Source organism: Amblyraja radiata, chromosome 12 (assembly GCF_010909765.2).
Source record: "Amblyraja radiata isolate CabotCenter1 chromosome 12, sAmbRad1.1.pri, whole genome shotgun sequence".
In the NCBI taxonomy this organism is placed as follows: Eukaryota; Metazoa; Chordata; class Chondrichthyes; order Rajiformes; family Rajidae; genus Amblyraja; species Amblyraja radiata.
The window spans coordinates 47,128,281-47,156,246 of record NC_045967.1 but is presented as its reverse complement, the minus strand read 5'-3'; the positions used below and the strand labels follow the sequence as shown (position 1 = coordinate 47,156,246).

Genomic DNA, 27,966 nt, shown 5'->3' with positions numbered 1-27,966 from the left:
AGTGTTTACAGGGAAATTTGTCCATTTATTTGGAAGGAAAAACGTTCAAAATTACAATATCAAGTTTAATAATGTAAAGGAATGACACAGTCCTTTTTGTAGAAGGCTGAAGCTGGGACGATACAGATGGGAACATTTTAACATGGCTGAACAAACAGTTCCAAAACATTACTGGCCAGAGAAACAGATCAAAGTGATAACATTTCAGTTTTGTGTTAGAGATAAATTAAATACAACCGGTCAAGTGCACTAATAGAAAAATACATTTTTGAGCCTGTCATTAAACATCTTGATAATTCGATAAGACAATTGCAAAGTGCTGTACAAACCAAGAGGCCACTTTTGCTTGTTTAGTTAATAATTGAATACAGTTTGAGCAGCAACAGCAAAGTTTCATGGTTTAAACACTATGTAAAAATCACCAAAGAAAAAAATACAGGTATTGGAAATCTGAAATAAAACATTGCAAACCAGTGTCTGAGTTCAAGTCACAATCTTGATCAGTTCTGCTGTGGCACGTGACATACATGGCACAATGCAGGCAGCATAAAGTAAATGGCGGTCTACAATTAAATTATATCACAAATAGAAATGAACAGTTTTAAATTGGTCCAAAGGCAGAGGTGGACTGTTAGTGGTCATTTCTGAGGCAAAGACTACTGCTAATAAAAGAAAAATCTCACGAGTCATTTTCTACAAAATCTCTTTGGGGGTCACTTTCTTTTTGCTTAAATGGCATCTTACGCTACGTTTTAAAATGCCGTCCAAGAGTCTGTAAAATTCAAACATGGCAGACCATTAAATGCTTACGACGAAAAATATATACATGACGGATGGTTAACTGAACCATTAAAAGCACAAGATCTTGGGCTGATGCCAAGTCTGTTCTGCATTATCTCATTTAATCTAGCATGGTTGCAAAGTGCTATTAAATCCATTGGCACCCTGAGGGAGGAAATGTCTTTGTGGAATGTCAACAGAATTTGGCTTCCTCCCACCAGCAGTTGATTAGATCGCTCACATCATGTGGAATCCTGCATCTTGGTTGAAGCCATCGGCATAGCAGATGTTTGCACTCATACGGAGGAGAACACTGGTTAGTAGTTTAAAGAAATGAGCAAAGAAAACTGGAGCTATTTTATAAAAAGATCTCCTAATCTTTCACAACTTTCTTTAGACATGCTACTGGGACACCAACCAACAACAAAAACATAGCATGACAAAAGTGGTTCATAAAGTAAAGGGTGGCATACAATTAAATTATATCCCCAATTCAAAAGTTTTAAATTGAAAGACTAACGTTTTAAACCATCCATTCCACAAATTGCTGGTTTCAAACAATTTTTGCATATTTACCAAATATGCAATAAGTTACATTAAAACAGTTATCCTGGGTATTGAAAGAATTTAGCTAAATAAATATGTTACTTCCTCACAATTTTATTTATTCATCACAGTATATTAGTGTTGCGGACTAGGGCAGTACTCGTTGCTAGCAGTAACTGTCCCTGAACAGAGTGGTTTGGAAAATCCTTTCCAAGGGCATTTAAGAGTGTTTTGTCACCTGTGGCCCAGTCTGCTGAAGGATGCTAGATTTTCTTCCCTTAAGGACATAAAGGTGATTTCATGGAGCCCATTTACTGATAACATTTTTTCATTCTACGTTTTATTTAATATTTGAATTATGTTCACTCGCTGTAATTGTGAATTTCAGTCACCCAACCAGCTCAATGTTCCAGGCCACCAGCGACTTAACCACAAAGCTATCATATCCAGCCTTGGTTGTGCTATGGTTCATAAGCAAACTAATTGGATTTCACGTTAAATGTTTTTGAAAAATACCATCTCTAATCCAATTATATTCAACAGAACATGTACTGACTTCGAAGCAAAACATAAAGTGGTCCAAATGCATCTCATTTGCAGCACTTTGCAGCTCCAAGTGAGTAGACAGAGAAGGCAAGGAGAGCAGGACCTAGTTAGCAAATTAATACATTCACAAATATGAATCAGTGTAATTTTAATTGCAACGGCTCATATTTAAGCAAGCACTCTTGGTCTCACTGTTAAAATGTGAACCAAATGTCCACACGGCACACGAACAATACTTAAGACAATATATGGTCCATTTTAGTCACAAAAATCCTGTACACTTTCTGCATTTAAAACAAAACTATGACAAATAGTCTTGAAGGGAAGCTGAAGCTTAACAACTTACAATTAAATTAAAATGTACTCATCTGCTGTTGACGGGACTTTGTCACAAACAACACACAACACCAGTGGACATGGACACTGCACTTCTGCCAAAAGATTCTGCACATCCTCAGTCCTTGAACCATTTCTCCTAAAGGAACCGCAAAGGAGAAAGCCTATCTGAATGACTCACTGGGGCATGCATTTAAGGTCAGCATCGAGAAGGGTACTGGGGCTTTCCAGATGAGATTAGATAACTGAATCTGGAGGCATAGCAAAAATAATAAATGAAATTTGACTAACCTGGCGTCCACCGTCAGAAAAGAAATGATAGAAAACAATAAACCAAACATGTTACAAATACATATGACAACTCTTTAATGATTAGAAAAACATACTGTTTTGAACCGCTTGAAAACGTGTGCTATTTCTAATGCCCAATAAAGCAAGAAATCAAGATTAATTTGGCAGTAATTATAGCACCAGAGCTACTTTTGAACAGTGAATGTCAAGTGATAACCTCACAATAACATTGAAAGAACACCAAAAACGTTTGATAATGTTCATAATTCACAGATTGATAGTACAACCAACTTACAAGGCATTCGGCAAAAATAACTGAGTTACACAACCTCATCCACTGACCCAACCGACTAAGGTCTTTCCACATTAAAATTGAAAACCATAAAACCACAGATGTATTTCCTTTCTTGTGGTGACTTACTTGATCATAAGTGAGACAGCAGCTGGCCTTCGCTGAGGTCCGTCCTATCCAGAGTTAATGCATAGCATTTAATAACAGCAATTCAGCTGATTGAGGTCTTACCTCAAAATGCTCTGCACCAACTATAGACGGGGAATGCAAGTGTTGAGAACGTAGTAAGATTCGTTTATAACTGGGGGATAATTTGGCACGCAAAGAATAACCAATTAGCCAAAATATCAGGCAGGTATAAAGCCATAGCAAAAAATATGTAACTGAAAGGCAGCTGAGGGGAAATAAAATGAATTAATTAAAGAGGGAAATACAATCATAATCTGATTAAACATTAAATCTAACACGTAATAATTTTTAATTATAGAAAACATATAGAATATACTCATTATATACAAAGCCGTCAGTTTGGTTTTCAAAAAGGCCTTGTACCAAATGTTGATTTCCTCAAGTTTACTGCAAAGAAGCTACTTGCTAAGATTGGACTTTCAAAAGTTGAGAAATGCAATAAGACAAACTTGCAATAACTGGACAGATTATAACATCTGAACCTCATCTCTACAAACACATCAGAAATTCAGGAGCCTCACTACTCGGGACCAGAATAACCAGAATTTTCCATCCATTATGGACATTCACCTAAATATCCACCAGGGCTTCCTAATGGATAAATATTCACACCAAGAATGTGATTTTTATAAAATTGTCTCTCTGAAGTAAGTCATGCGATTTAAGCAGTGAGATTCCCTTTCCAATCCTGAAATATCTTCCCTCCATTACACAGCTATTTCTTGGCATTTTTTCCCTTTTTGACACTTCAGCAGATGATATAAAAATATCGAGAACAAATATGTTTGGGAACCAACACATACGATTTGTTTTAAAATGATGAACTATTTTTCATCCTTAGTTGGACATATTTCAAGGTGTTCTTCATCTCCTTGTGCGTTCAATTTGTTTAGGGTAAGGGAGTCACTGTGATTTGAAGCTGACTGGTGCATTAATGAAGAATCCAATACGTTTTCCCTTTCTTCAGTCCCATCAGAAATAGTTTCTACCAACTCTTCCATGCCATTTGCCAGTGGATTTTTGTGTTCTTCTGTACTGTCCTGAGTCTGGGGAGAGTGTTCCTCATTGGAAAGCTTTGATGGCAAGTTAAGAGTGAAATGGGATTCATGTGGATGGAGAGGTTTCTGCTTGAAGGAAAATAGAAAAATCAACAAAGCAATATGTACCAGCTCAAGCTATTTAGGCTAAAATTCAAATTATAAATAGGACATAAGTCACATAATAGTGGACAATTTTTCATAGCTTAAAAACACCAGGTGGCACAGTTGCGCAACGGGTGGTCCGAAGGCGTGACGGTAGAGTTGCGGCCTTATAGTGCCAGAGACTCGGGTTCGATCCCAAGACTACGGGTGCTGTCTGTACGGAGTTTGCATCTTCTCCCTGACCACGTGGGTTTCGTCTGGATGATCCAGTTTCCTCCCACACTTTAAAAGGACGTACAGGTTTGGAGGTTAATTGGTTTTGGTGAAAATTTGTAAATTGTCCCTAGTGTGCAGGATAGTGTTAGTGTACGGGGTTATCGCTGATCAGCGCGGATTTGGTGGGCCGAAGGGCCTGTTTCCGCACTGTATCTCTAAACACCACTAGCACGGATTACTATTTTGCATTCGAACTGATGCACAAATGGGCAGAGTTTTAGTAATCATTCCAAAGACATGGAGTTTGTTATCCATAACCTGTGCACAGCTTGGTTGGCTACGTAAATAGTCCAGCTACTCTTATTGTACTTCTGTTCTAATGATGGTCTGGGTTCATAAATTCATATGTTCTAAGAACAGAATTAGGCCATTCGGCCATTCAATCATGGCTGATCTATCTTTCCATGGCTGATCTATCTTTCCCTCTCAACCCCATTCTCCTGCCTTCGCTCCATAGCCCATAGCCCAACACGTTTCGGCCCGAAACGTCGCCTATTTCCTTCGCTCCATAGATGCTGCTGCACCCGCTGAGTTTCCCCAGCAATTTTGTGTACCTTCGATATTCCAGCATCTGCAGTTCCCTTTTGAACACCCTTACAAAGCAAGCTGTACACTGGCTCAAATTTAGATACTCACCAGATAAGCAAGTAGTTATCAGATTCTCTTCTATACAAAACTAAAAATATGTTGGCACAAGGAACTGCAGAACATTTATTTGCATTACAAATGAAAATATCAAAAAATATATTTTCTTGTTTTGAAGACCTTTTAAACCTTTTACCTGATTCAGATCTTCCACAGTTTCTTCCAGTTCTGTTTTCTGTTTCATTGCAGCTTGCAGAGATTCTAGAACCGATTGCTTTGGTTGCATTCCTCTATCAAAACGATTATACATTCCACACCAGAACCTAGAGAGAAGTAGCAGTGATATTTTAAAATAACTGTTATGATAATTCATAATGCCCAAGGAGTTTGGCCAAGAATGGAATAAACAGAAACTTACAAAGTTATTATTTTTTCCTTTCAAATGTGTGCCAGCGAGAACATGCATTGCTTGACCCAAGGGCAGCAGATTGGCTGGTAGCTGGTGGAGCTGCTGCCTCACAGCGCCAGAGACTCTAGTTTAATCCTGACCTCAGGTGCTGTCTGTGTTGTTTGCACATTTTCCCTGTGACCGCGTGGGATTCCTCTGGATGCTCTGGTTTTCTCCGGCATACCAAAGATGTGCGGTTTTGTAGGTTAATTGACCTTTAAATTGTCTCTAATGTATATTGAGCGGATGTGAAAGTGGAATAACACAGAACTAATATGAACAAGTGACAATCAAAGTCCCATACATAGCCATCTACACTATCATTTCAGGGACAAAAAACCTCTAGTTCACTCTTTTGACCGCACTATATCCATTCCACTTTTCACTGCCCTTTTGCCTGCAACCACAGGTATTGCAACATCTTTTATCTTACCAACCAACTAGAAAACAAAACACTTTCCAGCTGAGAGATTTTTGTATTTTTTCTACTTAATACATGACATGCAATTGCCTACAATGAGAACAGTGAGAAGATCAAATGCAGGTTGAGTGACGTCTTTGACAGTCTCCTTTGTGCATACAGCAAGCATGATCCAAGCTTCTAGATATTGGTCACTAATGCTCTACCCTACCTTCCCAGACTTCTGTTTTCTTGCTTTCAAACTCAGTTTTAACTAAGGTCAACACTAGCTCAAGGACCAGCAAACGAAAACAAAAGATTACAGATGGCACAAAACCAGGAAAGCTGAATTGTGCAGAAGGCCTTCCAGGAAATGATATGAAGTGATTCTCTTTTTTGATTCTCTTTCCACAGATGTCATCTGATCTGTTCAATATTTTGTAGTTACAAGTCCTTCTGACTAACCTTCTGTTCACTTGCTTGCCACTTTCCAATCCACTTTCACCATTATCCCTTTGTCATTAAATGTATCCTGCCTGCCATCTTCATTCTCTCCCCCCTCACTGTTCCTTGCATCTAGAATCCTGTTCACCTCACTTTTCCTGGTCCTGATGATAGATCTTGAACGTTAACTGTTTCCCTTTCAACAATGATGCATGACATGCTGCTTCTGATACGTCTTTACAAGTCAACTAACAGCTGTCTTCTCATAAAACTACTTACCAAGTTTTTTTTTAAAAAGGTAGCACCAAACCAAAACAAAAAGTTTAAGTTTCAGATTCGCACTTACCTGAAGTTAAAAGGGGCAGTATTAGGTTTCAATACAGTATTAATTGCGCTGGGCTTATACAGGGGATTCCGATACTGGTACTGCTTCTCCAGCAGGAATGGCCACAAGGAATGAGTCCTTTCTTGGATTCTGTCATCACAAGAAAATATCTAAAATTATATATGAAATTATAATATCTAAGTAGATGATTGTAATTTTTTATTAATTGATGAGAAGTTAACAAGCGCCATTAAATCAAATTGTCCTCTCCGCAGCAGATCACATTTAAATGAAGAACAGGTGTCTTTGCACTTTTTTTTAAACTCCATCCATCTCATTCAAATACCCATTTAGTAACTGTGATCGACAATTATTGAGAGCATCAAATAAATAACAAAATCAGATTTCATCTGGCAGTCAGTTAAGAATTATAAAGCATCTAGGAATGAGACTTCTTTTTTTGTCAACATCATGAAACGATCTGTGGCGATCTGTGGCACTCCTGTTGCTACGGTCCATGTCAGCTAATACTACATTAACTAGCAGTTCTAATCTTGATGGCCCAACAGTACTGTTCCTTACACAGACAAAATGTACTTTGTTTCTCACCCTATAGTTCCAATGTAAAACAATTAATATTAGTCAGGTCATTTGTTGTATTTGATGCAAAAGTACAGAACTGTACATGGCAGGAAAAAGCTCTTCAGCTCACGTTTGTGCTGAATATGATCACGACAAACTTTTATCTGCATGCATGTGATCCTTATCCCTCCATTCCCACTATATCCATGAGCCTATCCAAAAGCCTCTAAAACGCCACGAGTGTATCCACCTCCACTACCACCCCTGGCAGCTTGTTCCAAGGCACTCACCTCCCTCCCTGTAATATAAAAATTGCCCCGCTCATCTCCTTTAAACCATGCACCTCACACCGTAAAGCTATACCCTCGAGTATTTGATATTTCCACGTTGGGAAAAAGTTCTGACTGTCTCCCCGACTATGCCTCTCATAATTGTATATACTTTATCAGGCAAGCCACTCTTCAAAGGGGGAACTGTTTATTATAAGGCCTTAAAATTACAATGCTGGGATCCAAAGACAATTCAATACAACATAATGGTGGGGCGGGCATACTGGCCAGAGGCCTGGGTTCGATCCAGACTATGGGTGCTTGTCTGTACGGAGTTTGTATGTTCTCCTCGTGACCTGCATGGGTTTTCTCCGGTTTCCTCCTACACTCCAAAGACGCGCAGGTTCGTACGTTAATTGGCTTGGCATAATTGCAAATTGTCCCTAGTGTGTGTAGGATAGTGTGTGTGTAGGATAGTGTAAGTGTACGGAGATCGCTGGACGACGCGGACTCAGTGGGCCTAAGGGCCCATTTCCACACTGTATCTCTAAACTAAACAATAACCAATAAGCATAAAACTAAATAGGGCTTCAAAACCACAATGGTACTGGTCTAGTCGCTTCATAATGTAAATGTTTACATTAAGCTCACTTTAACTCTTGACGTTCTTTCTGGGAGTTTCCAATGAAGTTACCAAACTGACAGGAGTAGATGTGGTCATGGATCTCCAGCAGATACGTCTCGTTAAACTCAAAAGAGCACGGAAACTGTTCCATCAGATGCCAGATACATTCAATAAATTGAGTAAACACAGGTGAAACCTCCTTAGGGTCACTATCTCGATGGCCACATCTGTGAATGATAAAGGGGAAACCGAGTTTAAAAAAAACACAACCTTAAAATGAAATATTAAAAAAATATAATCTGCTCTAACTGCTTTATTTGACCTGAAGCTCCCTGCGACTGGGTGAGTTTCCTCCCATTTGTTTTGGTTGTAGTTTGTTTTTAAGGAGCAATGTGCTAGGAGTGATCGAGGAAGGTACAATAAGATGTTTAAAATACATTTGAACAGATACATGGATAGGAAAGATTTAGAGGGAAACAAGTCAAATGCATACACATGGTACTAGCTTTGATGGGCATTGTGGTTGGCAGGGACGAGTTCAGCTTATCGCCATGCTGTATGACGCGATGATGCTTCTGTGTGACTTACTGAGAGTTTGGAGCATTTTCTGTTCTTACTTCCAAGTGCAAAATTCGCACAGAGGGCTACCAATGCAGTTACAGCAAGAATTAAGAAAGCAATTGTAGAAAGTAATTAAGAAAGTAAAATGCCTGGGGGGGGATTTGAATACGAAAGGGGGGGGGGGGGTAATGATTCAGTTACATGGAGTATTGGTGAGACCTATCTAGAGTGCTAGAGGTCTCCCTATTAAAGCAAGGTCTCCTTATTAAAGAATGAGTTGTCAGCAGTTCATTGAAAGTTTACAGATCAATACTTGTAGTCTGCAGTTTGCCTTAAGGGAAATTTGATAAGGCTGAGATCATGTTCACTGGAGTTTAGATGTGAATGAAACATACATGATCTTGACAGGGTGAATGGGGGAAGCATTTAGAATAAGTAATCCCCTTTGAAAAATAATGCAGTCCATTTTTTTCTGAGAGTTTTGAGTCTGTGGGGCTCATTTTCTCAAAGGGCTGTATTACCAGAGTTTTTGATTTTTTTTTTTAAGCAAAGATAGAAAGATATTTATTAAGCAATTGGTGGTGGGATTATAGAGGAGGTCAAACAGCCACACTCTTATTAAACGGCAGGACAGGCTTGAGGGACCAAGTGACCTACTGCTGATGGGTGACGTTTCGGGTCGGGACTTTTCTTCAGAGTCTGACGAAGGGTCCCAACCAAAAACTCCACCCATCCTTTTTCTCCAATGATGCTGCCTGCACTTTGTGTCTTTCTTTGGTATAAAGCAGCATCTGCAGTTCTATGTTTCTACGTTTCCTCATATATTCACTTGTTGTATACAATAGGACAAGTGCCATAAAAAGGATCTGAACATGAGGATTATGTTTATTTTGACATCGTTCAATTGTCCACAAGGGAGCATAATTACCTTTGAGAAAATTTGTGTCCCATAGAGATCCATTCTTTTTCTATAAGAACCTTGAAAAGAAAGGCAAGTGAGAGACAAATCATTAGAAATAAATAATTCTTTATGATGTCCTTTGTGTAAAGAATCCAAATCATCAATAATGGAAAAATGAGCAATTCTCATTAAATTTAAATAAAGGCATATATAGTCCAGACTTTCTTCTCATGTTTTCATGAACAGACCCCTGCTGTCTCTCCACACATCTCCTATCCCAATAGCAATTATCCCACACAAAATGCATTAATAGTTCAATAGGATTACTGATGGAAAGACATTTGGACAGATGGATATGAAGGGTTTAGAGGAATATAGACCAAACGCAAGCAAATGCCTGCAAGGCTCGCTCAATATGCCAATTTTGTAAGCAAGGAGAAAGTGGGCTGAAGGGCCTGTTCCTGTATACAACTCTATATGACTAATCCAGTTCTTGGCTGCACACGATGATGCCACACAGACCAATCATTTAACTACTTGACCTGTTAAATAATATTAAATTAATAACACAATATATTTTTATCAACAGAATTTAAACACAAGTCCACCTGGTTAAGTCATTGGACAAAGGTAACAAAACCCTCAAAATAGGAATATGTCGGGTAAATTCTCACCATAAATCCCTTTATAGTCCGATAGTAAGAGTCTAAGAGAAGGCCAGCCAACGAGCAAACTTGAACCGTTCGATCCCACCCATCAGAACAATGAACCAACACACTGGCATTTTCTTCAGCCACTGCCTAGAATCAGGGAAAGAGTTATGAACATGAAGTTCTTTATTAATACCTTATAATGAAAATTTGAATCACACAACAGATTTTTCCCAATTACTTTGCTTTATTTAAGGACAATTTGAAGATACTGTAAATAGAAATGTATTAATTTGTTATGTTATATTGACAGTTTATTATTGTCGTGTGTACAGGCACAGCGAAAAGCTTTTATTAATAACAGGAGGAGATTTTTTACAGGAAATACTACTTTAAGAATACATTATTTCACAATTACGATTCAAGAAATGTTTCTCCATGTGTTAAGGCAATTAAGGATGTAAAAAAATGGGCAAAATGCTAGTGATTTGAAAGAATTTTGGATACCAAAATCTATTTGCATGAAGAGGCTAGAACAATCTGCAAAACTAGCTGTAAAGTAGTACATTTTTACCTTTGAATATATAGAAAGTCTGATACGATTGTTTCTCAGAAGAATTACATAGCTCTATTAATGGCTCAGCCACTGAATCGTAGTATAAAAGGATTCAACATCTGCATGAATATTGACAAATTAAAAAAAAAACTCAAGCCATTACCTTCGATATAAAGAAACCAGCATCCATGACAGCTTTAATATGCCGCAGCCAGCCAGAGTTTTCCAAGCCCGTGAGAAAGTCACTCATTGAAGGCGTTTTCAGCTCACATACTAAAAGTAAAATCATTCCCTTCATTTATATTTCAACATAATTTTATTTGCCTCTTGCCCATTGACACAAATAAAGACTGAACGTTTGAGGCTCGCACATATGAAGGTGCATCATCAGTTCCTCATATTTTTCTTTTATTGATTTTTTTAATATATTTTTTTATTAAAGGTAATCAATTACAATGCTTCAAACAACTTTATATCAAATTAATTCAATTTGCATTAAGTAAAACACTAGTAATACTTATCTACTGTTTTTTTAGAAATAATGATAGAGAAAGAATAGAGAAAGAATAAATCATTAAGAGAGGGATTAAATAATAATTTGATTATATATAAGAAAGAAAAGAGAAACGAAAAAAAATAAAAAATTTTTAACTACTTATTTCAGCTTCTTCATGATATTCTTTGCAATTACATATTTTCTTTTCCAATTGAAACTAATCCATTCCTTCAAAATTAATGCAGAGTATTCTGCAGAGCAATATTTGCAGATAAAAGTAGATGCAGTGAGAATATTCTTAAATAAACATAATTGTTGAGAGCAATTTGCATACAATGGTAGTTTAGTTACAGCATGGAGTTACAGCGTGGAAACAAGTCCTTCGACACACCCGGGTCCATGCCAACCATCGATCACCTGTTTACACTGGTTCTATGTTATTCCATTTTTCTGCACACCAGGGACAATTTTACAGAGGCCAGTTAACCTACAAACCCGCACATCTTTGGGATGTGTGAGGAAACCGGAGCATCCGAAAGAAACCACACAGTCACAGGGAGAACATGCAAAATCTACGCGGACACCAGAGTTCAGGATCGAACCCGGGTCTATGGTGTTGTGAGACAGCAGGTCTACTCCTGCGCCACTATGCTGCCCTCATATCATTGCTTAAGCAGCTTACATCCCAGGAACCAAAAATAATTCTGTATTCATGTTATTTTCTAAACAATTTTTAAGCCAACAAATACAAAAGTTTAGTTTTGCTATACAGCATGGAAACTGGCCCTTCAGCCCACCATGTCCACACTAACCATCAATTACCCATTCACACTAGTTCTGTTAACCCACTTTTGCATTCGCTCCCCACACACATTTATTGAAGGCAATTAACTTACAGACCCCAGGTATTTGGGATGTGGAAGGAAACTGGAGCTTCTTTTTTTAAACAATGGCAGAAGTAAAATGGTAAATTACCTTCTAAAAGCTTTTGCAAGCTATTCCTCATCACATGTATGTTCTCAATACCAACAAACTGGAACCTAATGTTGGAGTAATTATCTTCATTTTCATATCCTTTCCCAGCAGCCCGATTTGCCATGGCATTCAGCTAACAAAAAATATAAACCAGGAACAAGCAGCTTAATAATTCCCATGCATGGAATTTTATTATATATTCAAGATTCATGATTCAAGAGAGTTTATTGTCATGTGTCCCTGATAGGACAATGAAATTCTTACTTTGCGTCAGCACAACAGAACATAGTAGGCATGACTACAGAACAGATCAGTGTGTCCATATATCATTATATAAATATATACACACATGAATAAATAAACTGCAGTCTTCAGGCAGCATATTGACAATGAAGCACAAATTGAATAATCCTCCTGCAAAAGTTATCAACATAACAAGAAATGCAGAAAATATTGAAGCCAGGGAGCATCTGTTGATTGAGTTAAACCTTCAAGTTGACTGCTTGAGCGGTTTAGTTTAGTTTAGAGATAAAGCGTGGAAATAGGCCCTTTTTGCCCACCGAATCCACATCAACCAGCTGTCTGAAGAAGGTTCTTGACCCGAAACGTCTCCCATTCCTTCTCTCCAGAGATGCTGCCCGACCCACTAAGTTACTCCAGCATGTTGTGTCTACCTTCGACCAACAAACACCCGTATACTGGTTCTACCCCACGCACTAGGAACAATTTACAGAAGCCAATTAACCTACAAACCTGCACGTCTTTGTAATGTGGGAGGAAACCGGAGCACCCAGGAAAAAACCCACACGATCACAGGAAGCATGTACAAACTATGTACGGACATGATACAGAGTCAGGATTGAACCCGTGTCTCTGGCGCTGTAAGGCAGCAACTCCATTGCTGTGTAATTGTGCCACCCCAATTCAATATTTCCAGCAGTTTCTATTTATTTTATTTTTTTAAATTCCAGCAACTAAAGCATCATAATCAATTTAGCCTGGTGAAGATCAAGGTAAATTTTAAATTAGGTTTCATTAGCAATTAGCAATTAGCAATTCATTCTTTGTGTTGCCTTAATGTTGTGCAGAAATTCCTGGACATACTCAGCAAAGCAGGCAGCTTCTTTTGATAGAATTAAATGTTGCCGGCTGATGACCAACGAGGAGTTCTGATGGAGCATGAACACTTTCCTGACAAATGTTGCCCTGCTCACCAAGTGTTTTCAGTAATTTTGCTTTTATGTCATATTCCCAGCAATGAGAGTCCTTCGCTTCTGTGTCACTTAAAATGACTTTTCCTGCTCGCTCATCATTTATATGATGTGATCACATATCTACAGATTTGAACACTCATAGTTAACTCCTCAGGAATAAATTTGAATTGCAGATAAGTGATATTTGCTCGTGGCATCAATAACAGGTTTCTCGGTGATGACAATGAAATGGTTTGACAATGGTATTTGATCCTGTCCTCACACTCATGCACGATAGCTATAGGTGAATTTTGGTATTAATTGCGAAACAATTGTAAAATCTGAAAATCGCAACGTGCCAACCTATTGCCTCGTACGCAGTCTTGAATGAACAACTGGCAAAGTAAAATACCTTTGGTCTGGTATCCACCACATATACGACAGAGCTGTCTGGATTGGAACTATTGATTGCTTGTAGCATTTGCTCATCTTCCACACACCTGGTGCTGAATCCTGATAACGGCTGACTACACCTACAGATGGCAGCCTGTTGAAACACAATTATCAAGGAATAAGATGGTGGAAAATAATGTTAAATTAGCAAAGTTCACTTATCTACAAAGATACCCACATTGTTAGCCTTGAAAAAGTAAGAAAGAACAGGAAATCGTCCTTTACTTCTGAACTTTGAGCTGCCCACTATTGTTGGCTTGGTGGCTTCTCTTGGTACGTACAGACTTGATGAATAAGTGTTACAAATCTAGAAAAAAATCAAAACAAAATTACACAGTAGAATGTGACAAATACAAATGTTCATAAAACTGATTAACACTACAATAAAAGAATTGTTGTTATCAAAGTATAAAGCCACAGAAAAGTTGAGAATACTTCATGCCGACAATTCATATTTCAAAATGTAGTTAAAAAGAACTTACTACGATAACCTTGGGGCAAATAAAAGGACACAAAGTGCTGGAGCATCTCAGCAGGTCAGGCAGCATCTCTGGAGCAGATGGATAGGTGACATTTTGGATCGAAATCCTTCTTCAGACCTTCCACATATCAATCCAATCTGCCTGAAGGGTCTCAACCCAAACGTCACCTATCCATGTTCTCCAGAGATTCTGCCTGATCTGCTGAGTTACTCCAGCATTCTGTATCCTTTTGTGCGTTAGCCAGCGTCTGCAGTTCTTTGTTTCTAGCCTTGGGGTAAACCTGAATTGGGGGAATCATAGAGCCCTGGAGGACAGAAACAGGCCCTTTGTCCCAACTTGCCCATGTTGACCAACATCTACCTACACCTTTATCTATTCCCCTCTTGATCATATACACCTCCGTAAGACCATCCCTCATCTCTCTGCGCTCCAAGGAATAACTTCCAAGACTGCCCAACCTTCCTTGGCTGGTTTCCGTGCTCTATGACTATTAACCATAAAAGCTTCTCTTATCAAATAGATTACGTGCAATGGACTAGACTAGGATTCGTAGGACTAAATTCGGCTCGAAGGAACGAATGGCCTCCTCCTGCACCTATTTTCAATGTTTCATGTAAAAATGGCTACTCGATGGATGGCACAGACCGAAGGGCCTGTTTTTAACATGTATATCTCCATCACTACATGGGAGCCTGAGAATGCCTCCAGGAATTAACATTCTCGCTGAGTTCAAGGCTTTGAATATTTATTCTTCTGATATCTAAAGTTTACACAGTTGCGAGAGGATTTATGTCAAGTACAACATACATTTTTCTGCCCACCTTTGGATTAGGCTGCACTGCAAGATATTGCATTTAGATCTCTTCAGAAGAATTGAAGACATACTTAAGCACCGATCATTTGTACGAGGCATGGAAGAAATGTTTTACAAAGTCTTTAAAATATAATAAATTGCAGATTTGTTTATATCTTTCGTCCAGATGTTCCAGAGAAAACTAAATTGGACTCCAGACTTCAGAAGCAGACTAAATTCTTCAATTAAAATTTGAAGAATGGCGTTCAAAACTACATCTGACAATCCAATGAACTGTAAAGCCTTAAACTTGTTAAAGTTTTATATTCACATCAGGAATGTCAGCTACTGGAAAGCTGAAAGGTATTTTTCACCAAATAATTAAGAAGTGGTTTGATTAGCTCAACAAATTGAATCAGCAAAACGTAACAAAGCTTGTGTAAACAAAAACATGACATATTTTAGAATAGCTCCCTCTTAAGGGACATGTAAAACGATTCCACCATTAGCCTGCCATTCAGCCTAGTAAATTCATGCCAAGGATCGAACCAAATAATTCCACTCCTGCATGTTTTTCTAAGTCAGCAGTTGATCTTATTTCCTTTTCAAAGTTGTTTCTGAATAAGATTCCATTACCTTATCAGGCTACTTAAATTAACTACTGTACCCTTAACTACTTGGAAACTTGTTCAATGCCAAGAATGGCAGAAATTAAATAACAAAGGTAAATATAAACAAGTTAGTCAAATTGACGTTTTCTTGAAATTAACCTATCACTGGCAGAGGGAAAGTGAAATTCCAGTTTGGAAATCCATCAGGACACTGAACAGGATATTAATTCAGCTCTTAAAAACAAGGAATGCAGCTTCAAAAGTCAAGATTCCAGGAAATGCAGAACCTTACTAAAAACAACTTAAAATAACATAAATGTTGAAAACATTGTATCATTTAGATCCAGACTTATTTTGTGCCTGGGTTGAAAATAATTTAATGTTACATTAGGAATCTGTACGATTCTGTTATTATTCCAGGGACACTCATTCTCGTTGTGTTATGGTTTTAGATCGGCTGCCTTCCGAAACCTCAAATCACATGGATTATTTCCAAATACAGGTAGTTCTACTATATTGCCGGTTTCCATAAGGTAAATTGTATATGACACGGTTGATGAACTGGGGAAAACTATTCGGATTATGTGATTTGTATTTGTATACAACATGATTTTGGTCAGGAACAAGAAAACTGCTTAAAAGTTGCTTTGGAAGCTGGCAAGCAGAAAATAAAAGCCACCTTGGGAAAGCAATATGTAGCCTCCCACAGAAATCAAACACCGTTGCCTCTTAAGAATACTTTCACCATGGGAGACCATTGAATTCTTTTGATACTTGTGCTATGATATTCTATTAAACAATGTAACATTCAGCCATAAGTATTTTTATTGCTGGAACTAAAATTATTTAACGGCAATTAAAAAATACCTCTATTTTTGAAAATCCTACAGGGAAAAATAACTTTGTTATTGTGAGTGTGAAACTGACTAGTTCCTAACCCCATTTTACCGATTGACCAATGGCTTTAATGTTTCTTAATAATAATTTAACGTTTCTTAATAATGCAACTACTGCATTATAGCAGAACTACCTATATAAGTAGTGTTAGAAGGTGACTTGAGAGGACAACAAACTTATTTGATGCCAATTTTCACACTATCTGGAGTAAATAGGAAAGTAAGTAAAACTGTAACCAAGTTTTTCCTCTTTTTTATATCCAAGTACAGGTAGTTATTTTATAAAACCTGTTTTTACAATGCAAATTGGATATGACACAGCTGATGAATTGGGGAACACTATTTGTATTACGTGATTTGTATTTGTATATAACATGATTTTGATCGGGAACAAGTTACTTGTTCTGCTCAATAGTTACTGCTCAAATTAGTTACTGATCTGCTCAAAAGTTACTTTGAAAATTGGCAAGCAGAAAATAGAAGCCGTCTTGAGGAAAGCAATATGTAGCCTCCTGCATGTTATCACAACTATTTGGGAACTGTGATCCTATTGAATCATGGACATAACTGGCCAACAGGAAATGTACAAATCACCATTACTCACCTCATAATTTTCATTTACATCAGTCTGTTCCCAATGCACATTAGGTACTCCCATTCGTTGAAATTCTTCCCTTATATTTATCATTTTCCAACCTATGCCTCTGTCCATTTCCTTCTGCTTAGGGTTGTATGAGATAGCATATAGCTCCTCATAATCCACTGAAATATAAACAATTTTGATGGAAAGTTAATAAATGTTAAAACATTTGTGGGGAAAAAGGAATGTTCGTAACCATTTAGCACAGAATGCCATAGGACATCGTTTTTCCCTGTGGCTAACAAACTGTGAAACTCCTCCCCTTTCTGTCGGGGGGGGGGGGGTAGACTGACTCCCATTACCCTTCCCCTTTCTCCCCCCCACTCTCCCCAATCTTTGCACATCCCAAATCCTAGACTTTCCACATCTCTTTAATTTCATGTTCCATGTATCGTGTTGTGCTTTATGACTGTTGGCAGACTAATTTCCCTCCTGGGATAAATAAAGTTGTATCGTATCAACAATTATATGCATATATAAACTATAATTAAAAATTTTGTTCCATGTCACGTTTTTTTCTGATCTACCAAGTCTCCTAAGATTTTTATTGAACTGAACATTGTCAAATTCAGGTGAGGGTTATCAATTGAAACATCCACAACCATCCATAAGATTCTTAAATCCTACTTTGTCCCACCCCACCTCTTTTCCAGCTCTCTCCCCCACGACAATCAGCCTGAAGATGCATCCCAACCCAAAACGTCGCCTTTCCATGTCCTCCAGAGATGAGATGCTGCCTGACCTGCTGAGTTACTCCAGCACTTTGTGTTGTACGTAATATTTTTAAATCAGACTGCTCCTGTATGACAAGTCTCACAAACCAAAATCAATAGCATTCTGGTGCAGGTTGGTGATTGAAGGCATGGGGAGCTTTGGATGGAGGAAGGCCATAGGTGTGCAGTGATGCTGCTGAATATTTTACAAGTAACAAGAAACAAGACAATCATGCCTTTACAACGTCCTATATATTGAGTGAGGATCAGACGCCAACTTTGATCCAAATGAGCCCCTATGAGAAGACTATAATTGGGTTTTGCATGCAATTCAATTCAGGTAGACCACTTTGCTTTTCTTGGGTATGATAGATATGGTCTTGAAGCGGGTGAGCTATCCACAGACGCGAGAGGTTGAAAATGTCCTTGAATACTCCAGTTAGTTGGTCTGTACAAATCTTTAGCACTCAATTAGGTACGCAGTCTGGCTAGATACTTTGTGTGGATTCATCTTCTTGAAGGATGCTCTGACATTAGTCTCAGTGGCTGAGATTAGAGTAGTCAGGGACAGTGAGGGCTTGTACAGGTACATGCATTAAAAGATGTTGAGCTCATCTGAAATGATGCTTCATTGCTACTGGTTTCACCTTGTCGGAGGTGATAGCATGCAAGTCTTTCCGTAGCTGGTGAGTGTCCGTCTGTGACTCCAGCCTGGTTCAAAACTGTCTGTCCGCGCTCCTGGTGGGCTTCAAGATTATGTACCTGAACTTCTTGTGTGATGCTGAATCACAGTCTTAAATGTTACAGATTTTGCCCAGAGGAGGTGATGTCTCCTAGTTCATCCAAAACTTCTAGCTAGAGAATCATATTATCAGAAAGCTAAACAGTATGGAATGTCCACCCTTTGTCCACCTTGTCCATGGTGACCAAGGTGGGTATACTGGGCTGGTCCCATTTGCCTTGCATCCCTCCATAACTTCCTCTGGACCTAGTGTGAAAAGGTTACCCCCAAGGCTCCTCTTAATTCTCTCTCTTCTCACCTAAAGCCGACGCCCTCTAGTTTTAAAATCCTCCACCCTGGGAATAAGGACAGTGAGCGTTACTTTATCCAGGCCCTTCTTGTACACCTCAATAAGGTCAGCCTCCTATGCTCCAAAGAAAAAAGATGAAGCCTAACCAACCTCTCCCTATAACTCAAGCCTGCAAGCCCAGGTAACATCCTGGCGAGAAAAACAGCTAAATGCTGGATAACTCAGCAGGTCAGGCAGCACCTCTGGAGGACATGGAACGGCGACTTTTCAGTTCAAGATCCTTCGAGAATCTGAAGAAGAATCCCGACACAAAACGCTGCCTATGCATGTCCTCCAGAGATGCCGCTTGATCCAATGAGTTACTGAGTTATACCAAAGCCAATTAACCTACAAACTTGCACGTCTTTGGAGTGTGGGAGAAAACCCACAAGGTCATAAAGAGAACGTACAAACTCCGCACAGAGGGCCAGGAACAAACCCAGGACTGTGGTGCTGTAAAGCAGCAACCCTTCGGCTGGGCCACTGTGCCGCCCCTAGTTCATTCAAAGTAACTAATAATATCCCCATTTTGAAATATGTGACAAGGTATTATAACAATGCATCAACTAATGGAGAGAACCAAATTCATACTCAAGTGAAAAATGCCATGAAAATTTACACAGCATGGTTTGGGTATAGCTCCATCCAAGACTGCAAGAGATTGCAGATTTGTGGAGGTAAGTCCAGACAATCACACAAACCAACCTCCCTTCCATTGACTCCATCTGCACATCACACTGCCTCGGTAAACCACTAGCATAATCAAGGATGAGTCTCACCCTGGTCATTCCCTCTTCTCCACTCTCCCATCAGACTAAAGGTACAGAAGCGTGACAACGCATATCCCCAGATTCAGAAATATTTTCTTCCCAACTGTTTTCAGGCAACTGAACCAATCTATCACCAACTAGAGAGCGGTCATGACCTCACATCTACCTGACTGGGGACCTTCGAACCATCTTTAATCGGACTTTACCTTGCACAAAACTTTATCCGGCCTTGGTCCTGTATCTGTACACTGTGAACAGCTTGATTGTAATCAATGAATCGTTTTTGACTGACTGGATAGCACGCAACAAAAATGCTTTTCACTGTATCTCGGTCCGTGTGACAATAAATGAACTAAACAAGGATGTACTGTACCTGGCTGTGAGAGCCTGAGAAGTGAACTGTAAACATCATGACAATCACGCTCTCGAGTAATAACAAAGTGTGCAACTCTGAAGTTCTTGCAATGAATCAACAACGGGCACCCTGCTGAAGTAAGGGGAAGCTTCTCCAATGTTGAAATATGATGGTGCAAAATCTATAAAAAGTAATATTGAAAATAAATTAGTTTTAAGTGTCTGGCTGTGAACTCTATCTTTTTTTCATTTGGCAACAACAGTTTCAATCCTGCAGGGCGTTTTCAATTCTCTTGTCAGATAAAGTTATCAAATGAATCTGAAAACAAATATCACTGTTAGCCAGAAGAAATCCAAATAGACCTTGAAAAGGAAAAGGAAAATATTGTTCATATTCCTGACTGACACTAGTCATAAATACTTTAAATTATGCATTGGGATATTGAGGAATACATAATCTCCCTGCTGATTATGGGAAACCAGGAAAATTTAGAAATAAACAGCAATTAAGATTTAAGGTTTTAAACTTGCCTTTTTTTTAAATTTGCTTTTCATTCACAAAACAAATTTTCATGAATTTAGTGAAAAATTGATCCTGTTCTCGAGGGATGCTACCTGAATCGCTGAGTTACTCCAGCATTTTGTGTCGTTTTGTAAACCAGCATCTGCAGTTCTTCGTTTCTACTAAGGTTTAAGTTGAATTGGGTACTCTTACTTTCAGAGTCAGAAGGTAAGACAAACGCAGTGGGCAGCAAAATGCAATTACATACCCATGTCTCTTTACGGATCTCCGATGACGATTCTACAAATATCAGATGTGTTGCAGTCAAGTAAAGTGTTCCCAAAGTTGGTTTCTTGGAAGTAAACCGGTCAAGCAACTTCACATACTCTACCTGCAAGATAAAACGGGCAAATAAAAACTAGACTATGACATTTCTGTAATATTCGAGCTGTTAAATTCACGGTGGATGAATTAATTGCCAGGCAGTTCACAAAGACTGGCCAGATACATATGGCAATAAGCTTAGGCCATATGGAAGCCACCAGGACAACTTATCCCTGAGAAAAGCACGGTGTGATTTACGTTGACAACCAGCCAGCCAAGGCCTTCGTAAAACTCATTAAAAATTCCTGTTATAATCAAGAGTTGGTGTATATTTCCAATGTTGCAGAACATTAACCTACTAATGCCATTGGCAGCAGATAGGCACAAACATTTATTACAAATGTGGACGCAGAAATAAATTATGGAAAATTGGCATGACGGCAAACTTACCAAACATTACACAATCCGGCATCAGAATGAATGTTTTAACTAGAAAATGACTAACATCGATACACTACTGCTGGAGTATCTCAGCGAGTCAGGCAACATTACTGGAGAACATGGATAGGTGACGTTTCGGGTTGGGACTCAACCCAAAATGTCACCTGTCCATGTTCTCCACAGATGCTGCCCGACCCGCTGAGTTAATCCAGCACTTTTTTTTAAACTCAAAATTCCAGCATCTGCAGTTTCTTGTGTCTATCTATATAGTATTGTCTTCCTTCATTAGAAGCATAGTTTGTCCATCTAATTATTAGGTCTATTCCCAACTCAATTCTGCCACTGGCCTGCCTTTTAGTTTATCACTATGACTGTGCAAATCAATCTGAAGCAGCAGCTTTGCCAACAAAAGCGACAACATTTACTTAGCAATTTTATATTTTCATACAAGGGAGGCAGTAAAACTGAGTGTTTGTTCAAAATATTTTTTTTAGTTTATCAGCAGCTGTCAGAGCACTTTGAAGCATGGTATCAGTTTATGCTTTATATTTATTGTAAATAATACAACAGATAAAGGATCAAATAGATTTGCATAGCATTTCAATTTAAAATAAACTTTGCTGCATTCAACTAGTGCTCCTCATCAACAACAAACGAAGGAGACTATTTGTAGACAACATTGTAGAAGACAAAATGTTGTTTTTTAAACAACCGATACTGAAGTGAATGAGTATCTCGATTTCTACCATAGTACAACTGTTACACAAATATAAAAAGTGAAGCAACAAAAACACTTCAACAAAATGCCATTTATCAGAGTAACATTGATATGTCAGAGATTTTATCTTTAATGTTTACACAGGCCTTGTAGGTATAAATGCCCAAACGGAAAGTGATAATCTGAAGGAGTCTCGACCAGAAACATCACCCATTCCTTCTCTCCTGAGATGCTGCCTGTCCCGCTGAGTTACTCCAGCTTTTTGTGTCCATCTTCGTGATAATCAGATTACTATTTCTTTATTGCCATGTAGCTTTGTCACACAAAGCAATATATTTCCAGTTCCAAAAGTAAAAATACCATAAAATGTAATGTATTCTTTCTTTGCTCAAAATTCTAGTATCTGCAGTTCCTTGTGTCTTTCTATATAGTATTTCAATTAATTTTTTCAATTATTTAGGTTCATAATTTTAATAAGTTATTGAAAGACAGACATTTATATTTTTCAAACTTAATTTTTGACAGACCAACCAGCCAAAGTTGAAGACGAAGTTTGCCAGCTGTCAAAACATTTAGTGACATTTTATCAATCTAGCACTGTTGCCTCCATTTACTCCCAGGACCTGCATACTTAGGCCCAGTGAAATTGCCAGTCTGCTTATGAGTCAGTTCATTCTGGATGTGGAAAGACCTCATGTGGCACTTCTAGATAAGCAGACTGGTCCAAAAACATCCTTGTCTCCATCACCATCTCCATTGAATCCTGAATTTTAAAGATCAATATCAGTTCACTTCTAATCACTTTATTATCTAAAAAGCCAAGTCCCTTATCCCTCCAATCTTTCCTCAGTTGTTTGTTTTCATTCTGATACAATCTAAACATTGTTTGGACTTTCCACATTGCTTCTTTGTCCTCTTTATAGCATAGTTTGTCCAACTTAGCTTTCTAAGTACAACCTGACCAGAATATAAGGGAGAATATCTTTACAGCGTTATGAAAGGTCTAAAATTTGAAAATCAAGGGTCTTAGATACATTGAAACAGAAAATAGGTGCAGGAGGAGGCCATTCGGCCCTTTGAGCCAGCACCGCCATTCATTGTGATCATGGCTGATCGTCCCCTATCAATAACCCATGCCTGCCTTTCCCCCATATCCCTTGACTCCACTAGCCCTTAGAGCTCTATCTAACTCTCTCTTAAATCCATCCAGTGATTTGGCCTCCACTGCCCTCTGTGGCAGGGAATTCCATAAATTCACAACTCTTTGGGTGAAAAAGTTTTTTCTCACCACAGTCTTAAATGACCTCTGCTTTATTCTAAGACTGTGGCTCCTGGTTCTGGACTCGCCCAACATTGGGAACATTTTTCCTGCATCTAGCTTGTCCAGTCCTTTTACAATTTTATATGTTTCTATAAGATCCCCCTCATCCTTCTAAATTGGGTCGTGCACCCTTATTATAATGTACAAATCATCCACTAAAATCTATCTGGTGCACATTGGATCTCACCAGTCATAATTTCCAGGGCAAACAGTAATCAATGGGAAATTGTCCCAGGCACAATTAATTGCAGCTAACATCTGCCTGGAATTAGCCCCACATCTAAAGACATCATAGGTAGCACAGTGCACGTTTCCTCAATTGCCAGCAGAAATTGGAGCTCTGAAAATTAAACCATGATTTTAGTTCCCAACTCAAAAAATAGCTACAGGTCCTCTGTTTAGACTTTAGAGATATCTGTAGTCTTTAGAGATACAGTGCAGAAACAGGCCCTTAGGCGAACAAGTCCACGCCAACCAGCAATTGCGCTATACACTAGCACTATCCTACACACTAGGGACAATCTACAATTTACCAAAGCCAATTTACCAACAAACCTGCATGTCTTTGGAAACTGGAGCACCTGGAGAAAGCCCACGTGGCCACATAGAACGTACAAACTCCGTACAGACAGCACCCATAATCAGGATCGAACCCGGATCCATGGCACTGTAAGGCAGCAACTCTACCGCTGCACCACAGTGCCATCCTGACTCTGGGATACACCTGTATATAGAATCATGAGGTAAATAGATAGGATGATTGCACACAGTCTTTTTCCCCAGGATGGGGGAATCAAGAACCAGAGGGCTTGGGTTAAAGGTGAGAAGGGAATAATTTAATACGACTATGAAGGAGATCTATTTTTTGCAGAGTGTGCTGGGTAGAAGAAATGAGCTGCCAGATGAAGTAGTTGAGGCAGAAACAATAACAATAATACATATTTGGACAGATATATGGCAATGAAAGGTTCAGAGGGATATGAGCCAAGCATGGGCAAATGGTACCAGCATCTTGGTCACCATGGATGAGTTGGGCCAAAGGGCCTGGTTCCATGCTTGGTAATTTTACGACTCTATCACCCGTGGAAATCCCATACATATGAACAAGCATTTGGGAGACCGGCAGGATGGAATTGCTGGCTAAAGAAAGGCCATGGGCACATTAGTATCTGCCAGATACTAATGGGGCATTTTTAGGTGCCTTTTCTCACCATAGGGACCCTCTCCACCCAACTCCCTGCCACAAGGCACAACAATGGGGGGCTGGGTCAAATCAAGCAGAGCTGGGATTGCTGAGCAGACTCACTTGCTGAATCAGTGATGCTCGTCCTGCACTCGCTTGCTCTCCCCTCACAGCTATTTCAGTGATCCTCTCCCACACAACATACATCTGTTCATAAATAAGTTGTCCCTCCAACCCATGTTAAATCTTTCCCCTCTGGCATTAAACCTATGCCCTCTTGTTTAGTTCGGAGATGCAAGGCAGAAACAGGCCCTGTGGCCCACCGAGTCCACGCCAACCAGCGATGCCCATACACTAATGGGGCTGTCCCACTGGAAGAGCTAATTCAAGAGTTCTCCTGAGTTTCCTTTGATTCGAACTCGGAGAATTACGGTAATAGCCGCTCGTGGGTACTCGGGGCTCTCATGGACCCTCATTGTGAAAAACTTGCCGCTCGTGTTCCTTTTGAATCTTTCCCCTCTCATCTTAAATTTATGCCCTCTAGTTTTAGACTCCCCAACCCCGGTAAAAAGTCAGTGATCTAGTAAAGTAACAATGGTGAGGCATTTTTCTGATTCGCAGAATTCAAACACTAAGTAACATTCACAAACAGGTCAGGGTTCACAAGCCTTGGAGCCACAAAATGTCAGTGTTCAAGGCCAAAGGGAAATATAAACCACGACCAGACCACCTAAGTCTTTCCAGCTCAAACTGTCATTTAGTGAAATCATGTTTCTCAAGACCTAACCCTCTAGCTTTTAACGTCTTTAGTTACAAAAAAGAAACTGTCAATCTTCATTCAAAATTAACAATTGATCTATTTACAGCAACTGCATATTTGTTTTGATTTTCAACTTTTATCTCATCTTTAAAACCTGTTGCTCAAATCAAAATGCCTTAATAGCTGGACGTTTGTGCATTCACCAACATCGGTTTCTGTGCTACACCTGCTCACCAATTATATACATTCAGCTATGGCTTTGTATCGGGACAACATTCTAATTGGTTTGGGAACAGCTCCATCCAAAACTGCAAGAAATTGCAGAGAATTGTGGACGCAACCCAGACCATCACACAAACCAAAGAAGGGTTTTGACCTGAAAAGTTACCTATTTCCTTCGCTCCATCGATGCTGCCTCACCCACAGAGTTTCTCCAGCATTTTTGTCTACCTTGTTCCCCTTCCACTGACTCCATTTATATCTCACGCTGCCTCTGCAAGGTCACCGGTATAATCTAAGACGATCGCACCATGGCTACTCCCTCTTCTCCCCTCTCCTATTGGGCAAAGGGTATAGAATTGTGAAAATGCACAATTCTGGAACAATTTCTTTCCAGCTGTTATCAGGCAACTAAACCATACTATCAACAACAAGAGAGCAGTCCTGAACTACCAAGAACTGCAGATGCTGGTTTAAATCGAAGGTAAACACAAAATGCTGGAGTAACTCAGCGTGACAGGCAGCATCTCTGGAGAGAAGACATGGGTGACGTTTCGGACTCGACCCAAAATGTTACCCAATCCTTCTCTCCAGAGATGCTGCCTGTCCCGCTGACTTACTCCAGCATTTTGTGTCTAGTCCTGAAATACTATCTACCTTTCAAGAGGGAGTTAGATTTAGCTCTTAGGGCTAAAGGGACCAAGGGATAAGGGGAAAAAGCCACAGGAATGGGGTACTGATCTTAGATGATCAGCCATGATCATATTGAATGTCGGTGCTGGCTCGAAGGGCCGAATGGCCTACTCCTGTACCTATTTTTCTATGTTATTGTAGACCTTCGAACTATCTTTGATCTGACTTTACTGGCTTTATCTTGCACTAAATGTTATTCACATTATTCCCTTTAACACTGTAAATGGCTAGATTGTAATCATGTATCGTCTTTCTGCTGATTGGATAACACATGGGTTAATGGGGGAAGTGGAGGAAGGGTGTATGGCGGGGGGGGGGGGAGAGGGGAGGGTGGATGAGGGGAGGGTGGATGAGGGGAGGGCGGATGAGGGGGGGAAGAGGGGAGGATGGATGAGGGGGGGAAGAGGGGAGGGTGGATGAGGGGGGGAAGAGGGGAGGATGGATGAGGGGGGTGAAGAGGGGAGGGTGGATGAGGGGAGGATGGATGAGGGTGGATGAGGGGGGGGATGAGGGGAGGGTGGATGAGGGGAGGGTGGATGAGGGAGGAAGAGGGGAGGATGGATGAGGGGGGGAAGAGGGGAGGATGGATGAGGGGGGAAGGGGGGAAGAGGGGAGGATGGATGAGGGGGGGAAGAGGGGAGGGCGGATGAGGGGAGGGCGGATGAGGGGGGGAAGAGGGGAGGATGGGAGGGTGGATAAGGGAGGGTGGATAAGGGAGGGTGGATGAGGGGGGGGATGGGGGGAAGAGGGGAGGATGGATGAGGAAGGGGGGGAGGGTGGATGAGGGGGTAAAGTAGGGAAGGTGGATGAGGAGAGGGTGAGGGAGAGGGAGAGGGGAGGGTGGATGAGTGGGGAAGAGGGGGAAAGAGGGGAGGGTGGATGAGGGGGGGGGGGATAAGGAAGGGTGGATGAGGGGGGGAAGAGGGGAGGATGGATGAGGGGAGGGTGGATAAGGAAGGGTGGATGAGGGGGGGAAGAGGGGAGGGTGGATGAGGGGAGGGTGGATGAGGGGAGGGTGGATGAGGGGAGGGCGGATGAGGGGGGAAGAGGGGAGGATGGATGAGGGGAGGGTGGATAAGGAAGGGTGGATGAGGGGGGGGAAGAGGGGAGGGTGGATGAGGGGAGGGTGGATGAGGAAGGGGGGAGGGTGGATGAGGGGATAAAGTGGGGAAGGTGGATGAGGAGAGGGCGAGGGAGAGGGGAGGGTGACGAGAGGAAGAGCAGGGTATAGGGGAGCGGACGGGTCACGGGTGGAGTGAGAGGAGGAGAAGGGAGAGGAGGGTGAGAACAGGGGCCGGTGGGTTGAGGGAGAGTGGAGGGTAGATGGGGGAGGAACTCTGAGGCTCTGACTACCCTCCAGCAGCCCCTACCTTTGGCGTGATGATGTGCTCCATGGCCGGGTCTGGCAGCGTCCCCTGCCCCGGGTGGGTGGGTGTATGCGGGCGGGCGAGGGGTTGTCAGGCGCGGGCCCGGGACAGCGCCTCAGAGCGGCCGCCCGTCGCCATCACCACCGTCAGTGGCCGCCATTTCCGGCAGCACCACGTGACCCGCGGACGCCAGCCCCGCCCCCGGGAAGGAGGGGCATCGTGCTCTCGCGAGACCCGTGGCTGAGCAG

The 27,966-nt window shown here is 40.5% G+C and overlaps 1 protein-coding gene across 4 annotated transcripts; it reads right to left on the bottom strand.

Annotated features, from left to right (window-relative positions):
• Positions 1-27,902, bottom strand: LOC116979179 (myotubularin-related protein 8-like). Of its 4 annotated transcripts, none has more exons than XM_033030714.1 (15): positions 27,722-27,892; positions 22,707-22,938; positions 20,961-21,083; positions 20,210-20,372; positions 17,248-17,405; positions 14,040-14,168; positions 13,821-13,955; positions 12,216-12,348; positions 10,908-11,017; positions 10,213-10,338; positions 9,566-9,615; positions 8,103-8,303; positions 6,622-6,750; positions 5,180-5,306; positions 1-4,107 (listed from the first exon to the last, which is right to left on the bottom strand). In XM_033030714.1, exons 2-15 carry the CDS (start codon positions 22,755-22,757, stop codon positions 3,805-3,807), a joined length of 1,938 nt encoding a protein of 645 aa, XP_032886605.1. In that variant the 5' UTR covers positions 22,758-22,938; positions 27,722-27,892; the 3' UTR covers positions 1-3,804. The 4 variants fall into 4 exon arrangements, with proteins under 4 accessions (XP_032886605.1, XP_032886606.1, XP_032886608.1 ...); XM_033030715.1 differs by having other exon boundaries at positions 1-4,104; XM_033030717.1 differs by lacking the exon at positions 22,707-22,938 and having other exon boundaries at positions 1-4,104; positions 27,722-27,902.
• Positions 27,903-27,966: the final 64 nt, after the last annotated feature.